This window comes from Eschrichtius robustus, chromosome 1 (assembly GCF_028021215.1).
Source record: "Eschrichtius robustus isolate mEscRob2 chromosome 1, mEscRob2.pri, whole genome shotgun sequence".
NCBI classification, from domain to species: domain Eukaryota; kingdom Metazoa; phylum Chordata; class Mammalia; order Artiodactyla; family Eschrichtiidae; genus Eschrichtius; species Eschrichtius robustus.
This window is the reverse complement of record NC_090824.1, coordinates 22,290,468-22,313,898: the sequence shown is the minus strand read 5'-3', so window position 1 is coordinate 22,313,898 and position 23,431 is coordinate 22,290,468. Positions and strand designations below refer to the sequence as shown.

The 23,431-nt window shown below is 38.0% G+C and overlaps 1 protein-coding gene across 7 annotated transcripts in view; it reads right to left on the bottom strand.

The window, feature by feature from the left end:
- CEP128 (centrosomal protein 128) overlaps positions 1-23,431 on the bottom strand; it is a 432,903-nt gene that overhangs the window by 354,282 nt on the left and 55,190 nt on the right. For all 7 annotated transcript variants that reach the window (XM_068557945.1, XM_068558268.1, XM_068558193.1 and 4 more), the window contains one exon: positions 14,803-14,919. In XM_068557945.1, the coding sequence (XP_068414046.1) occupies positions 14,803-14,919 (117 nt within the window). The remainder of the gene's footprint in view (positions 1-14,802; positions 14,920-23,431) is intronic.

Genomic DNA, 23,431 nt, shown 5'->3' with positions numbered 1-23,431 from the left:
ATAGGCACAAATGAAAACTGCCAGCAAATCTGTGAAAAGATGTTCAAATTCACGAATAGGAAATGCAAATAAACATAAAAATGAGTTAACACTTAATCCTCATCAGCTTGGCAAAAATTAAAAAGAATTATAACCACTATTAATGGTAGGAATGTGGGGAAAAAGGCCACTCTCAGCTATTTTGCTGACAGAAACGTGCAGAGTTAGAACCATTTGGAAAAATAATCTGGTAACATCTATTATACTAAAAGATCTGTCCATGGTAATAAAAGATTAAGTTGGAAAAACATCAGCTAGTTGGAGGAATTTCCAGAGAGTACTGATGAGAGAAGAAAGCAAGATGCAGAAATGTATATACAATGTGATCAGTTTTTATTAAAATAAAAACATACCAACAAAAGCCCCTATATATATATATATATATATACAAAGTGTATATATTAATAGTTTGTACGTATCTGTCCAGGATAATTAAGAGCACAAAGAAAAATATAAAGGGATATCCCAGGCTGTTTACACTAGTTCTTTTTATTTTAGGGAGTAGGGGTAGTGATTGATGGTGAAAAGAACAGAGGGGAAGAAACAAGGAAAAAATGAGCCAAGCAAATAAATAAATAAAGCTGCATTAAAAAAAGAGAGAAAAAAAAAAGAGGCTGTTTGTACAAGCATTTATGATATGAACACATTTAGTTACGCATTAATTTAAATTAAATATAAAAAATACTTTTTATACTAAATGCAAACGTTAAAAGAAAACAACCATATGAGAAACAAAACTAGTTAAACATTGGATCAAAACAATGCATTAGGGTCTTCCCTGGTGGCGCAGTGGTTAACAATCTGCCTGCCAGTGCAGGGGACACAGGTTTGAGCCCTGGTCCAGGAAGATCCCACATGCTGCGGAGCAACTAAGCCCGTGTGCCACAACTACTGAGCCTGCGCTCTAGAGCCCGTGAGCCACAACTACTGAGCCCGCAAGCCACAACTACTGAAGCCCACGCACCTAGAGCCCGTGCTCTGCAGCAAGAGAAGCCACCACAATGAGAAGACCGTGCACCGTGACGAAGAGTAGCCCCTGCTCGCTGCAACTACAGAAAGCCCGTGTGCAGCAACGAAGACCCAACGCAGCCAAAAATAAAATTAAATAAATAAATAAATTTATTTTAAAAACCAATGCATCAGTACGGTCACCACTTAAAGAATTCAACAAATATTTATTAAGAGCCTACTATGTTAAATGCTAGAAATAAAAAATTCTCAAAACAAGTACAATTAAAAGAGACAATACATCAAGAAATGGTAATTAACAGTAATAATCTGAGACTAAAAACCTCACCTCACATAGGATATATTACCAGAAACTGAACAGTGAAAAGAAAAAAAGCCATCTTTGCAGAAGAAGGAGAAAAATAGTCAATGGGATTAAGGTTCATTAAAAGAATAAAAATCGTGACTCAAAATAAGGCCCAAATTTCTTCTACACACACAGTTTCACCCCCTAAAGAATGAACACTAGAGCATAAGTTTTTGAATTTTCCCTTGCTACACACATTCTCCTACAGAGTAGTACATATGTGGTTGTTCTAGTGTGATACTCAGTGCTTTCAGCCCCTTGTTAGTCTGGGGCCCTGTGTGTCACCCTGCCTGGGTCACCCTCTGCCTATTATACTCCACCTGGTCACCTGAGCCTGACAAAGGACTGAATCCTACAGCTCACATCCCAACAACTGCAAAACTGAGGTGCCTCCTCCGAGCTTTCCTTGTGCTTTCCACAGAACTTGTGTTTTATTTTTAAACTCTCCTTTACTTGTAAATTCCACTGTTTTTTCTCAATGTCCAGGGAGGCTATTGGTATGGTCAATGTGAGGGTGATTTAATGTGCACTTATAAAAAAAAGTATCTAATAATATCAATGGGGAAAGGGAAGCTTATGCTATGAAGTAAATATGTGAAAATGTGGGGCATACCTACAAAAGTTTTGCAATTCATCCTTGGAAAAGTAAGTGAAGGGAGTCTAAAATCTAGCAGACTCAGAAAGGCCTCTATAATTCCAAATCAAGTAGGGAAGTCTCTAAAGGAAGAGCGGGAGAAAGGGTTAAGGAGGCCATGTTAAAACATTTAGCGGACTAGGATCTCCTCTGAACTGGCTCAGAAGTCTCAAGGGAGATGGTAAAGCTATTAAGAGGACATTAGGAAAACATTCTTGGCTTCAATGGAAGCTTCTCCCTTGATGAGTCCAAACTAAATACATTAATAAACAGTACCCAAGGCTTTTCTTAGTTGAAGTAGCCATATCAGTCAGCATCTCTGGAGCCACAATGACATTTCTGGGAAGGAACGAATAGCTATTTGTTCATTAGGTTTTTCACAATTGATATAGATGCCAAAAGATGAAGGAAAATACTGGGGGAAAAAAATCTATCAATTAATTTTTCTGTATATGGCCTTATTTTATTGATGAGACTCACATAATCTGGTTTTCTATCAGAGCACAGACTGAAAACCACTGACCCTAGCTCCAACATTACACTGAATTCCTCACTTAGTCTTCACTATCTTCTATAAGATTCCATGCCCTGCCTGCCCCATGTGTTTCTCCATGAAACAGTTTTAAACCTTAAGGAACCTGATTCACTTTAGGTTATATGCAAGCATGGAATATTCTTGGTGGGGGAAGATCAGGGAACTAGCACTTTAATACGCTACAAAATGTTCTGAAAAACATATACAAATATACACCCAGCATTTATCTCATGTTTTTCATTTTATGGAATTCAATTGAAAAAGAACAAATAACATTCAATTTATAAGAAACAGCTAATAAGAAAAGCAAGTCGGGAATTCCCAAGATGCCATAGTCAAGAGTTAGAAACGTTATCTAAGATTTATGTAAATTATGTACCTGCAAAAGAGCTCTGATTTGGACTTACCGTCTAATAAATACCTCTTTCATGTCCGTTCGTACCTCATGCCACTAAATTTAACTAATCAAAGTTACCTTACTATCAAGTGTCTGATCAAAAGGAATTTGTAATATGACAAATGTACCCTAATGTTAAACAAACACTTTATTGTTTTCACAGTGGTTCAACAAGGCAAGACTGATGGTTACAGGCTTAATATTTGAATGCAATTAGTAAAAGTTCAGAGAACAACCATTCAAAATTTAAAAGAGCTATATGAGTGGTGCTGGGAAAATTGGACAGCTACCTGTAAAAGAATGAAATTAGAACATTCTCTAACACCATACACAAAAATAAGCTCAAAATGGATTAAAGACCTAAATGTATTGGGTTGACCAAAAAGTGCATTTGTTTTTTTCCGTAAGATGGCTCCAGTAGCACTTAGTTGTCTTTAACTTCATTCGAAACAATTTTGTTAGATTGTATTGTGACAGCTGTCATATCAGTGTGCGTTTTAAAACAAACTTACAAAACTGGTGAATTTTTGTGTAGCCATTTTAATATTGAAGATGGAAGAAAAAAGCAACGTTTTCGGCCTATTATGATTTATTATTTCAAGAAAGGTAAAAATGCAACGTTTCAGTTGGAAGATTTGTACAGTGTATGGACAAGGCGCTGTGACTAAGCGAACATGTCAAAAGTGGTTTGCGAAGTTTCGTGCTGGAGATTTCTCACTGGACAATGCTCCAGGGTCGGGCAGACCAGTTGAAGTTGATAGCGATCAAATAGAGACATTTATAGAGAACAATCAACGTTACACCACGTGGTAGATAGCTCACATACTCAAAATATCCAAATCAAGCACTGAAAATCATTTGCACCAGCTTGGTTATGTTCATTGCTTTGATGTTTGGGTTCCACATAAGCTAAGCGAAAAAAACCTTCTTGACCGTATTTCCACATGCGATTCTCTACTGAGACATAACGAACATGTTCCATTTTTTAAAAAATTGTGACGGGCAATGAAAAGTGGATACTGTACAACAATGTGGAATGGAAAAGATGGTGGGGCAAGCGAAATGAACCACCACCAGCCACACCAAAGGCCGGTCTTCATCCAAAGAAGGTGATGTTGTGTATATGGTGGGATTGGAAGGGAGTCCTCTATTATGAACTTTTTCTGGAAAACCAAACGATTAATTCCAACAAGTACTGCTCCCAATTAGACCAACTGAAAGTAGCACTCGACGAAAAGCGTCTGGAATTAGTCAACAGGAAACGCATAATCTTCCATCAAGATACCGCAAGACAACATGTTTCTTTGACGACCAGGCAAAAACTGTTACAGCTTGGCTGGGAAGTTCTGATTCACCTGCCGTATTCACCAGACATTGCACCTTCAGACTGCCATTTATTTCGGTCTTTACAGAATTCTCTTAATGGAAAAAATGCCAATTTCCTGGAAGACTGTAAAAGGCACCTGGAACAGTTCTTTGGTCAAAAAGATAAAACGTTTTAGGAAGATGGAATTATGACACTGCCTGAAAAAATGGCAGAGGGTAGTGGAACAAAATGGTGAATCCGTTGTTCAATAAATTTCTTGGTGAAAATGAAAAATGTGTCTTTCATTTTTATTTTAAAAACCAAAGGAACCGTTTGGTCAACCCAATAGGAACAGATACTCTAAAATTCCTAGAGGAAAACTTAGGCAGTACACTCTTTGACATAAATCACAGCAATATTTTTTTGGATCTGCCTCCTAGAGTAATGGAAATAAAAGCAAAAATAAACAAATGGGACCTAATTAAACTTAAAAGCTTTTGCACAACAAAGGAAACCATAAACAAAACAAAAAGATAACCTATGGAATGGGAGAAAATATTTGCAAAGGATGTGACCGACAGGGGATTATTTTCCAAAATTTACAAGCAGCTCATGCAGCTCAATATCAAAAAAACAAACAACCCAATCGAAAAATGGGCAGAAGACCTAAAGAGACATTTCTCCAAGGAAGACAAACAGATTACCCACAGACACATGAAAAGATGCTCAACAACACTAATTATTAGAGAAATGCAAATCAAAACTACAACGAGGTATCACCACATCCTGGTCAGAATGGCCATCATCAAAAAGTCTACAACTAATAAATGCTGGATAGAATGTGGAGAAAAGGGAACCCTCCTACGTTGTTGGTGGGAATGTAAATTGGTACAGCCACTATGAAGAACAGTACGGAGGTTCCTTAAAAAACTAAAAGTAGCATTACCATACGGTCCAGCAATGCCACTCTTTCCATATATCTGGAAAAGACAAAAACTCTAATTCGAAAAGATACATGCACCCCAATGTTCAAAGCAGCATTATTTATAATAGCCAAGACATGGAAGCAACCTAAATGTCCATCAATAGAGGAATGGATAAAGAAGATGTGGTACATATATACAATGGAATATTACTCAACCATAAAGAAGAATGAAATAATGCCATTTGCAGCAACATGGATGGAACTAAAGATTATCGTACTAAGTGAAGTAAGTCAGAGAAAGACAAATATCACCTGATATCACTTATATGTGGAATCTAAAAAAGAAAAATGATACAAACGAACTTATTTACAAAACAGAAATAGACTCACAAACATAGAAAGCAAACTTATGGTTACCAAACGGGAAAGGGGGTAGAGGAGGGATAAATTAGGAGTTTCGGATTAACAGATAAACACTACTATATATAAAACAGATAAACAACAAAGTCCTGCTGTATAGCACAGGGAACTATATTCAATATCTTGTAATATAACCTATAATGGAAAATAATCTGAAAAAAAAAAAAACATATATATATATATATATATATATATATATATATAACTGAATCACTTTGCTGTACACCAGAAACTAACACAACATTGTAAATCAACTATACCTTAGTTAAAAATATATAGAGAGAGATATTTTTTAAAAGCTACGTGAAAAGAATATTATTGCACAACTAATAAAACATTCATCTCTCTAAAGAGACCTCTACTGAGAAATGAAAACAATGTTGTTTAAAATGTGATATATGAGTTTGGAAGGCCAGGGAAGGCCCTCACCAAGTTAAGAAAATCTGACATTCATGTGCCAGCAGTAGCACATAAGTAGTTGAGCTTCACCAAAGGAAGTGGATTCCAGAGCGTGTGCTTAGCCCTTTTGCTTAGACCAGGAAGAAAGAAAAGAAGGAGAAGAAAACAACAAACAGAAAAGAGTGAACAATTCTTTAAAAACTCTAAACAAGAAAAGGAGAGTGGCTTTCCCTCAACCAATTTCCAATGACTAATACCGTGATTTTCATTAAATGGGAACAGATAAAGCTCCGAGGACCTAAGAACCTCATTAGATCACTAAAAAGAAGCAAGTTTTATTAGCCAAAACCACAGATTGCCTCCCTATAATACATTATACCTAGAAATCGCCAACATTCTGGAATTTTCAATGATTACTCCTAATTAAGAGATTATGACTTTTGAATGTCATAATTTTCACTAACATTGAATTATACATTTTAGGGAGACAGGAGAACATAGTGGCTAAAAGTCCAGGCCTACTTACTCACCTACAGATTCAATTTTTCACCATAGCCAGAAACAAAACATATAAATTACTATTATCATACAGTATAGATATAGCCATAAGTTTTTTTTTTTTAATAAATTTATTTATTTATTTATTTATTTTTGGGTGTGTTGGGTCTTCGTTTCTGTGCCAGGGCTTTCTCTAGTTGCAGCGAGCAGGGACCACTCTTCATCGCGGTGCGCGGGCCTCTCACTGTTGCGGCCTCTCTTGTTGCTGAGCACAGGCTCCAGATGCGCAGGCTCAGTAGTTGTGGCTCACGGGCCCAGATGCTCTGCGGCATGTGGGATCTTCCCAGACCAGGGCTCAAACCCGTGTCCCCTGCATTGGCAGGCAGATTCTCAACCACTGCGCCACCAGGGAAGCCCCCATAAGTATTTTTTAACATCAAAAAGAAAGCAAAGTTATTTTCTCTCCTTAAACGTGACCCTTCCAGAACAGTCTAAGCCACTTAACTTGTGAGTAGGAAAACGCATCAGGCTAAATTAATCCTTTCCAGTTTCCATTGCACTGTTTAATCCAAAACCACCTATTAAAAGCATATAGGTCACCACTTATATTAATGTGATAAAATATGAAATTAAACATTTCTTATCAATAGTGATCCTCTATTGTACTGTCAGAGATGGAATTCCAAATCATTGCTCAAGCTTTTAGTCAAATTGACAATTACAATGCAAATATTCAGGCTCTGGTTTCTCAAGAATAGGGGTGGGAAGCAATCTTCCTCTCCCTTTCTTTGTAATTTTGTACATTCTGCAAAGACAGTAGAATATAAGCATGGAAAATTTCTCTAATTTTCTCTTGCAAAAAAGAACAATTGTCATTTCAGTACTATTCTTATGCTCACCAGATGCAATGTGCTTTGAGAACAAATGTATAAAAATCAAGGTTTAAAAAAAAGGCTACCCACATGCTGTATCTAATTATTCAACAAAGTATCCTCTTCAAAGTAATTACCAACTAACAAGGGTATGCTTCCTTTTGTGAAATGGAGGAAAAATGGAATTTTAGAAAGATCTGCTTTTGTTTTCTGTCAGCTTACATTATAATTTCAGGTTTGCAATTTTTGTTCCTAATTTTCAACTGGCATGTCTTCTAATACTTAAAAAAATTTTTAATCTGTCAAGTTAAAAGGGTTAATGATCTTCAAGCACACATAAGTGCATCTGTAGAACATCACTTTTAGAGAAAACCACTTTGTAAAAGAAAAAAACGTTCCTTTTGTTTTTAAATCTTTTGGTTTTCTTGTTGTTTCTAATTTTTTACACTTTATAAATCTAAGAAACATTTAAAAGGAATCACAAGTTTTCTATGACAGTTATAAAACACAAACAATATAATGAGAATTCACAAACCTATACCAATAATAATGAATGAATGAATGAATGAATGAATGAATGAGTGGAGAAAAAGACAAGCCCTTCCTGACAGTAGGAATCCAACTAATGTGAAAGGAATGACAGAATATTTTTTAAATCACTGTTTAGTATCACCTATAGTAGTAACTGTTTCACAAAAGAATCATCAATAGCTGCTAAAATTTGTAGGTGAAAATTTGATGAGAAATAAGCAATTTTCAAGTATTAAAGAGCCTCCCCATAAGACAAATAATTTAAAAGGCATAATATAGTAACTTCACAGTAGAGAAACCTGGCAAGCAACACCTTAACCGATGATCAGTTTTTACCAGTATTGGGACAAATCAACACTACATGCCTCCTGATATGATACCCTGGGAAAAACACAACAACAGTTCTCCGGGTTTCCTGCCAAAAGCCTATAACCTAATCTAGTCATGAGGAAAAAAATCAACGAACCTAAAACAAAAGACATTCTACAAAATAACTGGCTAGTACTCTGCAAAACTGTCAAGGTCATGAATGACAAAGAAAAACTGAAAATCTGTTCCAGATTAAAGGAGACTAAAGAGACATGATGGTCAAATGCTATATGTAATCCTGTATTGTATCTTGGACCAGAAAAGAACTTTAAGTGGCAAAATTAGAATAAAACCTATAGGTTGGGGGGTGCTTCAAGATGGCGGAGGAGTAAGACGTGGAGATCACCTTCCTCCCCACAAATACATCAAAAATACATCTACATGTGGAACAACTCCTACAGAACACCTCCTGAACACTGGCAGAAGACCTCAGACTTCCCAAAAGGCAAGAAACTCCCCACGTACCTGGGTAGGGCAAAAGAAAAAAGAAAAAACAGAGACAGAAGAATAGGGACGGGACCTGCACCAGTGGGAGGGAGCTGTGGAGCAAAAGTTTCCACACACTAGGAAGCCCCTTCACTGGCAGAGACAGGGGGTGGGCGGCGGGGGGGAAGCTTCGGAGCCACAGAGGAGAGTGCAGCAACATGGGTGCAGAGGGCAAAGCGGAGAGGTTCCCACACAGAGGATAGGTGCCGACCAGCACTCACCAGCCCGAGAGGCTTGTCTGTTCACCCGCCGGGGCGGGCGGGGGCTGGGAGCTGAGGCTCGGGCTTCAGAGGTCAGACCGCAAGAAGAGGACTGGGGTTGGCTGCGTAAACACAGCCTGAAGGGGGCTAGTGCACCACAGCTAGCCGGGAGGGAGTCCAGGAAAAAGTCTGGAACTGTCTAAGAGTCAAGAGACCATTGTTTCAGGGTGCGCAAGGAAAGGGGATTCAAGCACCGCCTAAACGAGCTTCAGAGACAGGCGCGAGCCACGGCTATCAGTGCAGACACCAGAGATGGGCATGAAACGCTAACGCTGCTGCTGCAGCCACCACAAATCCTGTGTGCAAGCACAGGTCACTATCCACACCTCCCCTCCTGGGAGCCTGTGCAGCCTGCCACTGCCAGGGTCCCGTGATCCAGGGACAACTTCCCTGGGAGAACACACAGCGTGCCTCAGGCTGCTGCAACGTCACGCCGGCCTCTGCCGCCACAGGCTCACCCTGCATTCCATACCCCCTCTCCTCCAGGCCTAAGTGAGCCAGAGGCCCCTAATCAGCTGCTACTTTAACCCCCTCCTGTGTGGGCAGGGAACAGACACGCTTAGGCAACCTACACACAGAGGTGAGGCCAAAACCAAAGCTGAACCCCAGGAGCTGTGCAAACAAAGAAGAGAAAGGGAAATTTCTCCATGAAGCCTCAGGAGCAGTGGATTAAATCCCCAGAGTCAACTTGATGTACCCTGCATCTGTGGAATACCTGAATAGACAACGAGTCATCCCAAAAGTGAGGCGGTGGACTTCGGGAGCAACTGTAGACTTGGGGTTTGCTGTCTGTGACTGCCTTGTTTCTGATTTTTATGTTTGTCTCAGTATAGTTTTCAGCGCTTGATATCATTGGTGGATTTGTTTATTGGTTTGGTTGCTCTCTTCTTTCTTTACTTCTTTTTAATTTTTTTACGTTAATAATTATTTTACTTTAATTATTTTATTTTTTTTAATTTTTTTAAATTTTTTCTTTGTTTTTCTCCCTCTTCTTCTGAGCCGTGTCGTTGACAGGGTCTTGGTGCTCCAGCCTGCTGTCAGGCCTGAGCCTCTGAGGTGGGAGAGCCAAGTTAAGGACACTGGACCACGAGAGACCTCCAGACCCCATGTAATATCAATCGGCAAGAGCTCTCCCAGAGACCTCCATCTCAATGCTAAGACCCAGCTCTACTCAACAGCCAGCAAGCTCCAGTGCTGGACACCCCATGCCAAACAACTAGCAAGACAGGAGCACAACTCCACCCATTAGCAGAGAGGCTGCCTAAAATCATACCAAGTTCACAGACACCCCAAAACACACCACCGGATGTGGCCCTGCCCACCAGAAAGACAAGATCGAGCCCCACCCAACAGAACACAGGCACCAGTCCCCTCCACCAGGAAGCCAACACAAGCCCCTGAACCAACCTTACCCACTGGGGGCAGACACCAAAAAACAACGGGAACTACGAACCTGTAGACTGAGAAAAGGAGACACAAAACACACTAAGTTCAGCAAAATGAGAAGACAAAGAAACGCATAGCAGAAGAAGGAGCAAGGTAAAAACCCACCAAACAAGAAACAAGAAAAATCTCAAATAAACAACCTAAACTTACACCTAAAGCAATTAGAGAGAGAACAAAAAAACCCCAAAATTAGCAGAAGGAAAGAAATCATAAAGATCAGATCAGAAATAAATGAAAAAGAAATGAAGGAAACAATAGCAAAGATCAATAAAACTAAAAGCTGGTTTTTTGAGAAGATAAACAAAATTGATAAACCATTAGCCAGACTCATCAAGAAAAAAAGGGAGAAGACTCAGATCAACAGAATTAGAAATGAAAAAGGAGAAGTAACAACTGACAGTGCAGAAATACAAAGGATCATGAGAGATTACTACAAGCAACTATATGCCAATAAAATGGACAACCTGGAAGAAATGGACCAGTTCTTAGAAAAGCACAAGCTTCCGAGACTGAACCAGGAAGAAACAGAAAATATAAACAGACCAATCAAGCACTGAAATTGAAACTGTGATTAAAACTCTTCCAACAAACAAAAGCCCAGGACCAGATGGCTTCACAGGTGAATTCTACCAAACATTTAGAGAAGAGCTAACACCCATCCTTCTCAAACTCTTCCAAAATATTGCAGAGGGAGGAATACCCCCAAACTCATTCTACGAGGCCACCATCACCCTGGTACCAAAATCAGACAAAGATCTCACAAAAAAAGAAAACTACAGACCAATATCACTGATGAACATAGATGCAAAAATCCTCAACAAAATACTAGCTAATAGAATACAACAGCACATTAAAAGGATCATACACCATGATCAAGTGGGGTTTATCCCAGGAATGCAAGGATTCTTCAATATACGCAAATCAATCAATGTGATAAACCATATTAACAAACCGAAGGAGAAAAACCATATGATCGTCTCAATAGATGCAGAAAAAGCTTTTGACAAAATTCAACACCCATTTATGATAAAAACTCTCCAGAAAGTAGGCATAGAGGGAACTTACCTCAACATAATAAAGGTCATATATGAGAAACCCACAGCCAACATCGTTCTCAATGGTGAAAAACTGAAACCATTTCCTTTAAGATCAAGAACAAGACATGGTTGCCCACTCTTACCACTATTATTCAGCATAGTTTTAGAAGTATTAGCCACAGCAGTCAGAGAAGAAAAAAGAAATAAAAGGAATCCAAATGGGAAAAGAAGAAGTAAAACTGTCCCTGCTTGCAGATGACATGATACTATACACAGAGAATCCTAAAGATGCCACCAGAAAACTACTAGAGCTAATCAATGAATTTGGTGAAGTAGCAGGATACAAAATTAATACACAGAAATCTCTTGCATTCCTATACACTAATGATGAAAAATCAGAAAGAGAAATTAAGGAAACACTTCCATTTACCACTGCAACAAAAAGAATAAAATACCTAGGAATAAACCTACCTAAGGAAACAAAAGACCTGTTTGCAGAAAACTTTAAGACACTGACGAAAGAAATTAAAGATGATACAAACAGATGGAGAGATATACCATGTTCCTGGATTGGAAGAATCAACATTGTGAAAATGACCATACTACCCAAAGCAATCTACAGATTCAATGGAATCCCTATCAAACTACCAATGGCAGTTTTCACAGAACTACAACAAAAAATTTCACAACTTGTATGGAAACACAAAAGACCCCGAATAGCCAAAGCAGTCTTGAGGGAAAAAAACGGAGCTGGAGGAATCAGGCTCCCAGACTTCAGACTATACCACAAAGCTACAGTAATCAAGACAATATGGTACTGGCACAAAAACAGAAACATAGATCAATGGAACAGGATAGAAAGCCCAGAGATAAACCAACACACATATGGTCACCTTATCTTTGAAAGGAGGCAAGAATATACAATGGAGAAAAGACAGCCTCTTCAATAAGTGGTGCTGGGAAAACTGGGCAGCTATATGTAAAAGAATGAAATTAGAACACATCCTAATACCACACACAAAAATAAGCTCAAAATGGATTAAAGACCTAAATATAAGGCCAGACATTATAAAACTCATACAGGAAAACATAGGCAGAACACTCTATGACATAAATCACAGCAAGATCCTTTTTGATCCACCTCTTAGGCAAATGGAAAAAAATAAATAAATAAACAAATGGGACCTAGTGAAACTTACAAGCTTCTGCACAGCAAAGGAAACCATAAACAAGACGAAACGACAACCCTCAGAATGGGAGAAAATATTTGCAAACGAAGCAACTGACAAAGGATTATTCTCCAAAATTTACAAGCAGCTCATGCAGCTCAAGATCAAAAAAACAAACCCAATCCAAAAATGGGCAGAAGACCTAAACTGACATTTCTCCAAAGAAGATATACAGATTGCCAACAAACACATGAAAGGATGCTCAACATCACTAATCATTAGAGAAATGCACATCAAAACCATAATGAGGTTATCACCTCACAACAGTAAGAAGAGCCATCATCAAAAAATCTACAAACAGTAAATCCTGGGGAGGGTGTGGAGGAAAGCAAACCCTCTTGCACTGTTGGTGGGAATGTAAATTGATACAGCCACTATGGAGAGTAGTATGGAGGTTCCTTAAAAAACTTAAAATAGAACTATCATGTGACCCAGCAATCCCACTACTGGGCATATACCCTGAAAAAACCCTAATTCAAAAAGAGACACGTACCACAATGTTTACTGCAGCACTATTTACAATAGCCAAGACATGAAAGCAACCTAAGTGTCCATCGACAGATGAATGGATAAAGATGTGGCACATATATACAATGGAATATTACTCAGCCATAAAAAGAAACAAAATTGAGTTATTTGTAGTGAGGTGGATGGACCTAGAGTCTCTCATACAGAGTGAAGTAAGTCAGAAAGAGAAAAACAAATACCGTATGCTAACACATATATGTGGAATCTAAAAAAAAGAAAAAAAAAAAAAAGGTTCTGATGAACCTAGGGGCAGGACAGGAATAAGGACGCAGACGTACAGAATGGACTTGAGGACACGGGGAGGGGGAAGGGTAAGCTGGGATGAAGTGAGAGAGTGGCATGGACATATATACACTACCAAATGTAAAACAGATAGCTAACGGGAAGCAGCCACATAGCACAGGGAGAGCAGCTCAGTGCTTTGTGACCACCTAGAGGGGTGGGATAGGGAGGGTGGGAGGGAGACTCAAGAGGGAGGGGATATGGAGATATATGTATACATATTGCTGATTCACCCTGTTATACAGCAGAAACTAATGCAACATTGTAAAGCAATTATACTCCAATAAAGATATAAAATAAATTAAAAAATTAAAAATTAAAAAAAAAACCTATAGGTTACATCATAGTATTGATCCAATGTTAATTTTCTGTGACTACAGAAGAGAATGTACACACCATATTATTTAGATTTAGAAGTATTTACATCATGTCAGCAACTAGCTCAAAAAAATTTTTAGATATACATATATATGGAGATACATATATAAAACAATAAAGCAAGTCTGGTAAAACATGAATACTGGGGGAATCGAGGTAAAGGATATACAGAAATCCTTTGTTCTAATTATTCAACTTCTTCGTAAGTCTAAAATTTCGAAATAAAAATGTTACCTAAAGTGTAAGTAACCTCCGTTTTGAATTGGTTTGATGATAGTCTAGGCCAGGGATCCACAAACTTTTTCTATAAAGGGCCAGTCAATACTAATTTTAAGCTTTGTGGGCCATATGGTCTTTTTCACAACATCTCAACTCTGCCGTTGTGTCCCAAAAGCGCCCACAGACAAACTGAAAACGAATGGGAGTGGCTGCGTTTCAATAAAACTTTAATTTACAAGAATCGGCAATGGGACAGATTCAGCCCATAGGCCAGTTTGTTTACCCCTGGTCTAGTTCACACCAAAGAAAATTAATCCAAATAATTATACTTCCAGTTAACATGTATTCAGCACATGCTAGACACTACATTAAGTGCTTTACCCACATTAACTTATTTACCCCTGCACCAGTGTGATCAAGTAAATACTATTATAATTTCCATTTTCCACAGAGGAAATGGGCCTAGAGAAGTGAAGGAACTTGCCCAAGGTCACACAGCCAGTAAGGCGTAGTAGACTCGGGGTTTGAACCAGGTAGGCTTGTCTTCACACAATGAACGTATAACCAATATGCTATACTTCTACAGACTGAACTATACTTTCACGTGCAACAACTAAGGAACTATAACCATTTTAACAATAGCTAAATAACCACCAAAACTCAAGATTTACATTCCGAGAAGGTATTTTTCACAAACCTCCTGTAGCTGCAAAGAAATGAGTCCCAGTTGATCCTGCCGTCTTTCCACCAGCTCTCTTTCTGTACGCATCTCTCTTTCTATTTCCTGAAGCCGTCGCTCTACCCGATCTGAAACCTTAACATGAATAAAGAGAAAAGTGAGATTACAGAACTGTTAGGCAAAAAAAGACTAAAACTGAAGAGATATTTTACGCCAGGTACACTATCGCCTAAAGCATTTAAGATTGGCTTATTTGTAGAATCCTTTTTAATGACACTATTATAAAACAGGTCACAAGAAAACTGACTAAAAGTTGCAATAGTAAACAGTCATTAGTCTCCAATTAATCCAAACCTGGATCCCAGTAAAGGACTTAAATTTTCCAAAGTAGAATATAATACGTCAAAAGATCAGAGTGAAAAGTGATAAACTAGAAAAGAGTGCCCTCTGGTGAGTTAGAAGAAAAATACCTATTTTGCCTACAACTGCATTTATTACTCTATTAATGATAAACTGTTCTATCTACTTAGTTCTTTTTCATTTTAATTATCTATAAGCGTGACCTGCCTAGGAAGGTTTTGATGTTTATATGCATCAAATAATTGAAAGGGCTTGTCAATCTTGGCTACTATGATCTGCTAAAAATAAACCAGCTGTAAAAGATCAAAAACTAATGTCAAACTGCAAAGTGTTTAATTGGGACTCTCTAAAATAAACATGAAAGAATTTTCTCTCTGATGCGAGCTCTTCCTTGCTAAAAGTTGTGCAAATTCAAACACGCTTCGTGAGCATCACTATACAGTCCCCTAAATAAAATATACACTATTTGACTATTTGTGTATATTTCAGGGAGGAGGTACAGTAGATAGAAGAGAAGCAATAAAAACAGCCCTGTTACAAGAAATCTTTTGCCATAAATTCCATAGAGTCAAGAAAGGTCCTGGTCACAAGGGATCTTACTGGGGCAACAGAAATGTTCTAAACTGGATTATGGTGATAGCTGCACAGCCCAGTACTTCACTAAAAGTCACTGAATTTTACACTTAAAGCAGATTAATTTTATGGTAAATTACACCTCAAGTCAGGCTGTTTTTTAAAAAGACATTGGTAAACATAAGTTTAATTAGTTAATAAAGGCTGAGCAAAAATATTCCATCAAAGAATTAGCAGTTAACATTTACTAAGACTGGTAAGTCTTGGGTTTCCAACTTCGAGTGCTGAAAAACAATTAAGATGTTTACTATGATATTCACAGTGCTTTACTAAAACGTCAAAATACCCTTCAGCATCAAGCTTCTACTTTATCCTAACAATCAACCCTAATATCCCAACAATTTACTACTGCGTCTGAAATAAAGGCAGTACCTGCTGTTATAGAAAACAATATTATAAATAAATACTAAATAATTAAAAGTTGTTAATTCATTCCATTTTTACAAAATGGAAATATTTTTATCGTTCACCCAATATAAAAAGTAATTAGGGGCTCCCCTGGTGGCGCGGTGGTTGAGAGTCTGCCTGCCAATGCAGGGGACGCGGGTTCGAGCCCTGGTCCGGGAGGATCCCACATGCCGCGGAGCAGCTGGGCCCGTGAGCCACAACTGCTGAGCCTGCGCGTCTGGAGCCCGTGCTCCGCGACACGAGAGGCCGCGATGGTGAGAGGCCCGCGCACCGCGATGAAGAGCGGCCCCCGCTTGCCGCAACTGGAGAAAGCCCTCGCACAGAAATGAAGACCCAACACAGCCATAAATAAATAAATAAATAGATAGATCGATCGATCGATCGATCGATCGATAGATAGATAAAAATTTTTAAAAAAATTAAAAAAAAAAAAAAAAGTAATTAATAGCAACACTTATCAGAAATAAATAACAGGGAACCACCACCACATTAGATGGCTATTAAGAAAAAACAGAAAACAAGTGCTGGGGAGGCTGCAGGGGAACTGAAAGCCTGGCGCACTGGCGGCGGTTTGTAAAAGTGGGCGGCCGCTATGGAGAAGAGTGCGGTAGTTCCTTAAAAAATGCAAACAAAGGTACCATATGATCCAGCAATTCCATTTCTAGGCATATGCCGAAAAGAACTGAAATCCGGGTCTCACAGAGACATATGCGCACACCCGTGTTCAAAGCAGCAGCATCCACAATAGCCAAAATGCGGAAGCAACTCAAGTGTCCACTGGCAGATAAATGGATAAACAAACGTGGTTTATACGTAACAATGGAATACTATCCAGCCTGAAAAAGGAAGACATCCTTACACGTGCTGCAACATGAATGAATCTTGAAGGCCTTATGCTAAGTGAGATAAGCCAATCACAAAAAGACAAATACTGTATCATTCCACTTATATCAGGTATGTAGAACAGTCATATCCATAGAAACAGAAGATAGAATGGTAGTTGCCAGGGGCTGTGGGAAGGGGGAATAGGTAGTTGTTTAATGGGTGTAGTTTCAGTTTTGTAAGATGAAAAGAGTTCTGTATTTGGTTGCACAACCACGTGAAGGTGCATAACACTACTAAACTGAACGCTTAAAAATGGATCAGATGGTAAATTTTAGGGTTATATGTATTTCACAACAAGTAAAAATAAACAAACAAATATTATAGAATAAAAAATTTTTTTAATCTGCTAATACCACCTAGCACGAAAAAAATAATGCTAATACTTTGTTGTATACTTCCAGAAATTTTTCTATGCATATGTGTATGACTAGTCAAACACATATCCATTTTTAAACAAAACTTAGGTGTTATACATAGTATTTTATAGATTTTTTCAGTTTATATATATATATATATATATATATTTTTTTTCCCCCCCACAGATCACAGACAGCTTTCCATGACAACAAATCTACGTCCTCATTTTTAGCAAAGGCATAGTTCTCTGTAACTGATTAAAATAATTCCCTGCTGATAATGGGATAACAATTAATATTTATTTTTAAATATTAACATCTCAGTGATGAGAGGTTACTTCCATGATTAGGTTATAAAAATTCTAACTTTCAATCCTGCTAGCATGTTCTCTCTTGCCTTCTCACTTGCTTGCTCTAATGAAGCAAGCTGCCATGTTGTGAGATGCTCTGTGGAGAAACCACGTGTCAAGGAAACAAAAGAGGCCTCTGGCCAACAGGTCATGATGCTTGATGCTTCAGTCCATTAACCTACAAGGAACTGAATGAGCGAGGAAGCAGATCCATTCTAGTCAAGGCTTGAGATGACTGCAGCCGGTGAGAGACCCAGAGCCACACAACCCAGCTAAGCCATGCCTGCATTCCTAACCCACAGAAACTGTGAAATAATAAGAGTTTTAAGCCACTGGGTTTGGGGAGATTTGTTATACAGCCACAGATGACTAATGCAATTTTAAATTGGTTTTCAAATAAATCCTCACCCAAGAAATAAAGAGTCTGATGAAGAAAAAAATATATATATTCTCCACTCCATCCATAAAATTTCTATCCATTTCATAGAATTTTGTTCTCCATTTCAAACTATTACAACCCCCCATTTCTTCCATGGTAAAGGAATTTTAACTAGACAGGTGCCTGCAAAATATAATCAATACAAAAAAAAAAAAAAAAAAAAAATATATATATATATATATATATAAAATCAATACATTTTCTGGCCTCTTCAGCTGCTAGCTGGCCATGTGACTTAAATTTTGGTAAATGGGATACATGCATAAGTGTTGTGACAACTTCAAGAAATTATCCATTAAGGGTAGCGCATAGGCGCCTTTTGCTCTCATACCCATTCCTTCCTCTGTCTTGCTGCCTAGCACACAGATGCTGCCATCCTCGACCATAAATTTGAGACCATAACAGCAGGAAAAACAAGAAGAGCATGACAGGAAGAGCCAGAATCTATTACATACTGTAGATCAGTACACACCACGTGGAACCCTGAACTCCCTACTTAAGACTTTCCCACAAGAGAGAAATAACGTAGTCTTTTCCTCCCAATCACTATTATTTGGGGTTTTCAGTTATTTATGGCTGAAACTGATCTTAACTGACAAAGAGAAGCACTTAGTGGAAGGCAAAATGCTAAGCAAATACAACTACTGCCTCATACAACCATCGGAACATGGGAAAATAGTCATATCCTGCTCTGTTTTAGTCAAGCCTGAAGAAAACTATAAGTAATAAAATGAATAGGCACTATAGCTAGTCCGTATTGAGAAAAAATAAAACAGATACACAAACTAGCATGATTGAAAATGAATAAACACAAAGTATTTTATGAATTTCAACAGTGGTAGAATTATAATCTGGTGGCCTATAAGGCCACCAAAGTATCTTTAACGACCCAATCATCCAGACAGATCAATATGCTCAAAATACTTTCCTTTTTCTACTGCTAATACACTGATTCACCCAACTCCAACTAAGTCAGCAACAGCCAAGGACCTAAAACACTCATTTCTATAACTCCAGTTTTCTCTCTATCTATTCTTTCTCATCTATGTCTACATTACATTCTGTATCAGTTAGGGTACAGTCCAGGCTCTCTCAAAAAGATCAAACATACATCAGCTCAAATAAGATTGGTATTACATGTGTGCTCTCTCATCTTACAGCCCAGAAGAAAGCAGGACAAGCTGGCAGGCCACTCTGCTCCTTAAGGTCGTTCAGAGGTCCGGGTTCCTTCCATCTCTTGTTCCACCACCCCTAGGAAGTTATCCTCACCTGCCTGGTTTAAGCTGGGTTGGTGCTACATCCCCATTTCAACCCACATTAAGAGAAAGAAAGTCCCAGACAAGTGGCTTTGTTTTCAAGGAGACACCCCAGAAGTTGCATGTACCACTTTTACTCACACTTAGTCACATGGTCACGACTTAGCCACACAGGAAAACTGAGACATGTCATCTCTACCTGAGCAATCACATGCCTAGACAAAACTGCCCGGGGTGTGGAGAGGGCTGATAAGGGGAGGAAGATGCAGATCTGATACTAAAGGGAAGAAGAAACTCAATACAATGGGCCGATGAGAACTAACATAACTTCAACACACACATTGTAATTTTAAGGTAAGCCACCTTTCATCCTTTTTTGGAAAAGAGTAAGATAAATGCTAATTCTCAGATGAAAGTATTAAAAGAAGACATTTAAAATACTAATTATAAAATTGAGCAGTATGTAACAAATTACAAATGCCCATAGACTTTAATCTTGTAAATCCACTTCTAGAAATTTATTCTACCAATTTACTTTCCCATGTGAAAAATGGTACATGTACAAAATCAATAATTGCAGTACTGTGTATAAAAGAAAAGATTTAAACCACAGAAATGTCCATCAATATAAGACTGGTTAAATAAATTTTGGGACATTCATGCAATAGAATGCTTTAAATATTAAAAGAAAGGAATTAGGAAGCTCATGAGAGGCTAATATGGAACAATCTCAAATCTCAAAAATATATTAAGTGAAAAAGGCAATATTACAGAACAGTGTGTTTATTAGGCTAACTGCTAACAATTAAATAACAAAAAAGGGAGAGCAGGAGAGGCCTCTCTCAGGGTAGTGACATTCAACAGGAGCCTTGAATGACAAAAGGGAGCTAGCCGTGCAAAAAATTGGGGGAATAAAAGTGAAGCCAGTGCAAAGACCATAAGGTAGGAATGAGTTTGGCAAATTCAAGGAACATAGAAAAAGCCAGATAATGCAGGCAGTATAAGCTATGCTAAGGAATTTGAAAAAGAAAGAGCTCAGATTGGATTTTAAAAAGCATGGGAGTAATTCACTATGATGACAATTTTTAAAAATCACATGGGGGAATTCCCTGGCAGTCCAGTGGTTAGGACTCTGCACTCTCACTGCTGAGGGCCCAGGTTCAATCCCTGGTCAGGGAACTAAAATCCCACAGGCTGTGTGGCGTGGCCAAAACATAAAAAATAAAGTGAAAAATAATAAAATAAAATAAAAAATAAAAATCACTTGGTAACTGTCAGCACAGATATGGGCAATTGTAGGAGGTAAGAGACCAAGTTCAATGCAGTCTACTGCAGTGAACTCAATAAAAGTGACTGAACAGAAGTATTAGACAGATACAGATGGAATTCAGCAAGATTTCAGAAATAAAAAGGACAAGATTTGATAATGGATTGGAAGCGTGGTATGTAGAAAAAGATGTGGAGTGAATCCTAGGTGACCACTGGATGGATTGTGATGCCCTTTCCTGAGACAGGGAAGACCAAAGCAAGAGCAAGTAAAAACAGTTCTAAACAGAATGGCATGGACTTTGTACCTAAGGACACAGCATATACTTGTAACTTTTGAACGATAAGATAATTCCCAATAATAAAAATTATTTTAAGGACTGCATTTATTATTGCCTCCTCACATTTACTTTCTATTTGTAAGACCTAAGGGAAAAATATTAACAACATCACCCAATATTAAAAAATGCATTTTTATCAGAGTACATACCAATCAATCAAATTTACTACTAAGATATCAAAAAGTCCTGAATCTCTAAATTTAGTTATAAAAATAGCAAGATAGGGACTTCCCTGGGGGCGCAGTGGTTGAGAATCCGTCTCCCAATGCAGGGGACACGGGTTCGAGCCCTGGCCCGGAAAGATACCACATGCTGCAGAGCAACTAAGCCCATGCGCTACAGCTCCCGGGCCTGAGCTCTGCAGCGCACAAGCCACAACTACTGAGCCCACGTGCGGCAACTACTGAAGCCGCATGCCTAGAGCCCGTGCTCCGCAACGAGAGAGGCCACCGCAATGAGAGGCCCGCACACCGCGGTGAAGAGTGGCCCCTGCCCGCCGCAACCGGAGAGAGCCCGCATGCAGCAACGGAGACCCAACACAGCCAAAAATAAATAAATAAATTTATTAAATAAATAAATTAAATAAATAAATTAAAATAGCAAAATAACAGAATAAAAATTAGAATACCTTTAAAGTTAGCATTTAATGAAAGGAGGTGAAACAAAAGCAAAAGCATTCTGTTTATAGGATTGTATTCTGGCTTTTCAATATGGAAATTGTATTCTGGCTTTTCAATAGGAATCAAAAGATTCCTCAGATCTTTAGTAATATCTGCTGGTGTAAAATCCATTCCAGTTAAGTATTTGTTACATATCCTGCTGTTGTAATCTATGCAATAGCTATCTGACTAAACACAGTGTTGAGAAAGTTTTTAGAGTCGATTAATGATCAACTCTTCCAGAAGTAGCTGGAACCACGTTTACATTTTTAATTTAAATAGTGACCCTCCTACAGAAATCAAAATAAAATTGTCTTTTTCTTCCATAAATAATCAAACTTAATATGCACTCATATCACACTCAAGCGGGTAAAGCCTAGACAACTAATAGACTAAAACTTCCCCTGTGGTATGAGGCGCACAAAATATTGTTTATTATCACGATTAAGTGTTAACAGAAAATATTTTCCATAGCATCATGCTATAAATAATATCTCCCTTCCAATGGGCAGTTTGAAAAAAAAAACAAACAAAATTATGATTCCCAAAGGATTAACAAATTAAATCTTGGCGTGTTTGATAGGAATACTTTTTGCCCCTCAAAGAAAAATGTGTTCTATAAACTTTCAAGATGTATTTTAGTTACTGAGAAAATGCATGATAAACAATTGCAATCTCAGAATAATGCACAATAAATATGATTAACAGGAGTTACCAAAAGAAAGTGAAATTGGTGGGAGATAGGAGCAGTCATTCATTTTTCTTTATATATTTGTACAATATTTAAAAGTTTTCCACAGTGAACGTGCATCACTTTGGTAATTTTATTTTAAACTTAAACCTGGAGGGGGGAACACAGCTGCAGCCTCTGAGAAGTTTAATGCTCAAACAACAAAACTGCATCTTCCCTGACAACATGCTATCATGAATTCACAAATACAACACAATATGTCAAACAGTTATAAAATGTAAATGTTGACTTCAGTTGGAATAAGTGAGTCACCAAATCTATATTAACCCTTGAACAGATTGATAGTAAACATCATGTGGCCTTCAGAAGACCTTCTAAAATTCCACAATATTATTTTTAAGTTTTGCATCAGGCAATTGTTTCTTAATCAGAACTACATACACCCATGTGAGGTTTGAGATGCTCTCTGCACAGTTATGAGACAAGCCTACTTTGAAAGCAAATTACAGAAAGCACAAAACAAGGTGTAACATCACAGCTTGATGTGAGGAACTAGCAGATGAACAATTCAACCAAGTGCACAGTTAGGTGTGTATGATCTTCCAGGTTTTGACAATATAAAAAGATGTGCCCTGATGAGCTGGGCCCACTGGACAGTTGAGTAAACAAGCAAGTTGTATAAACCAATTACACCAAAGAACTGAGCACTAGTGAGGTGTGACATCTATGGAATAGCTGTGCAATCATAGCTTTTATCTGATGTGGGATAATTCTTGATGCACAGCAATGATGAGAGAACTCAGGCTTTCTTTGAATTCAGCTGCTAAGATTGAACTCAGTGGTTATATTTTAGACCCACATTAACACTCTAGACTATATAGACAGTACTTGCTAATTTTACTTACTATATGAAAGAAATATAAATGAAGTAGCTCAGGTTCTCTTGTAAAAATGGCAAAAGGTGAAACTTAAAAAATGTAATGTGCATTATGCAAATTAGCAT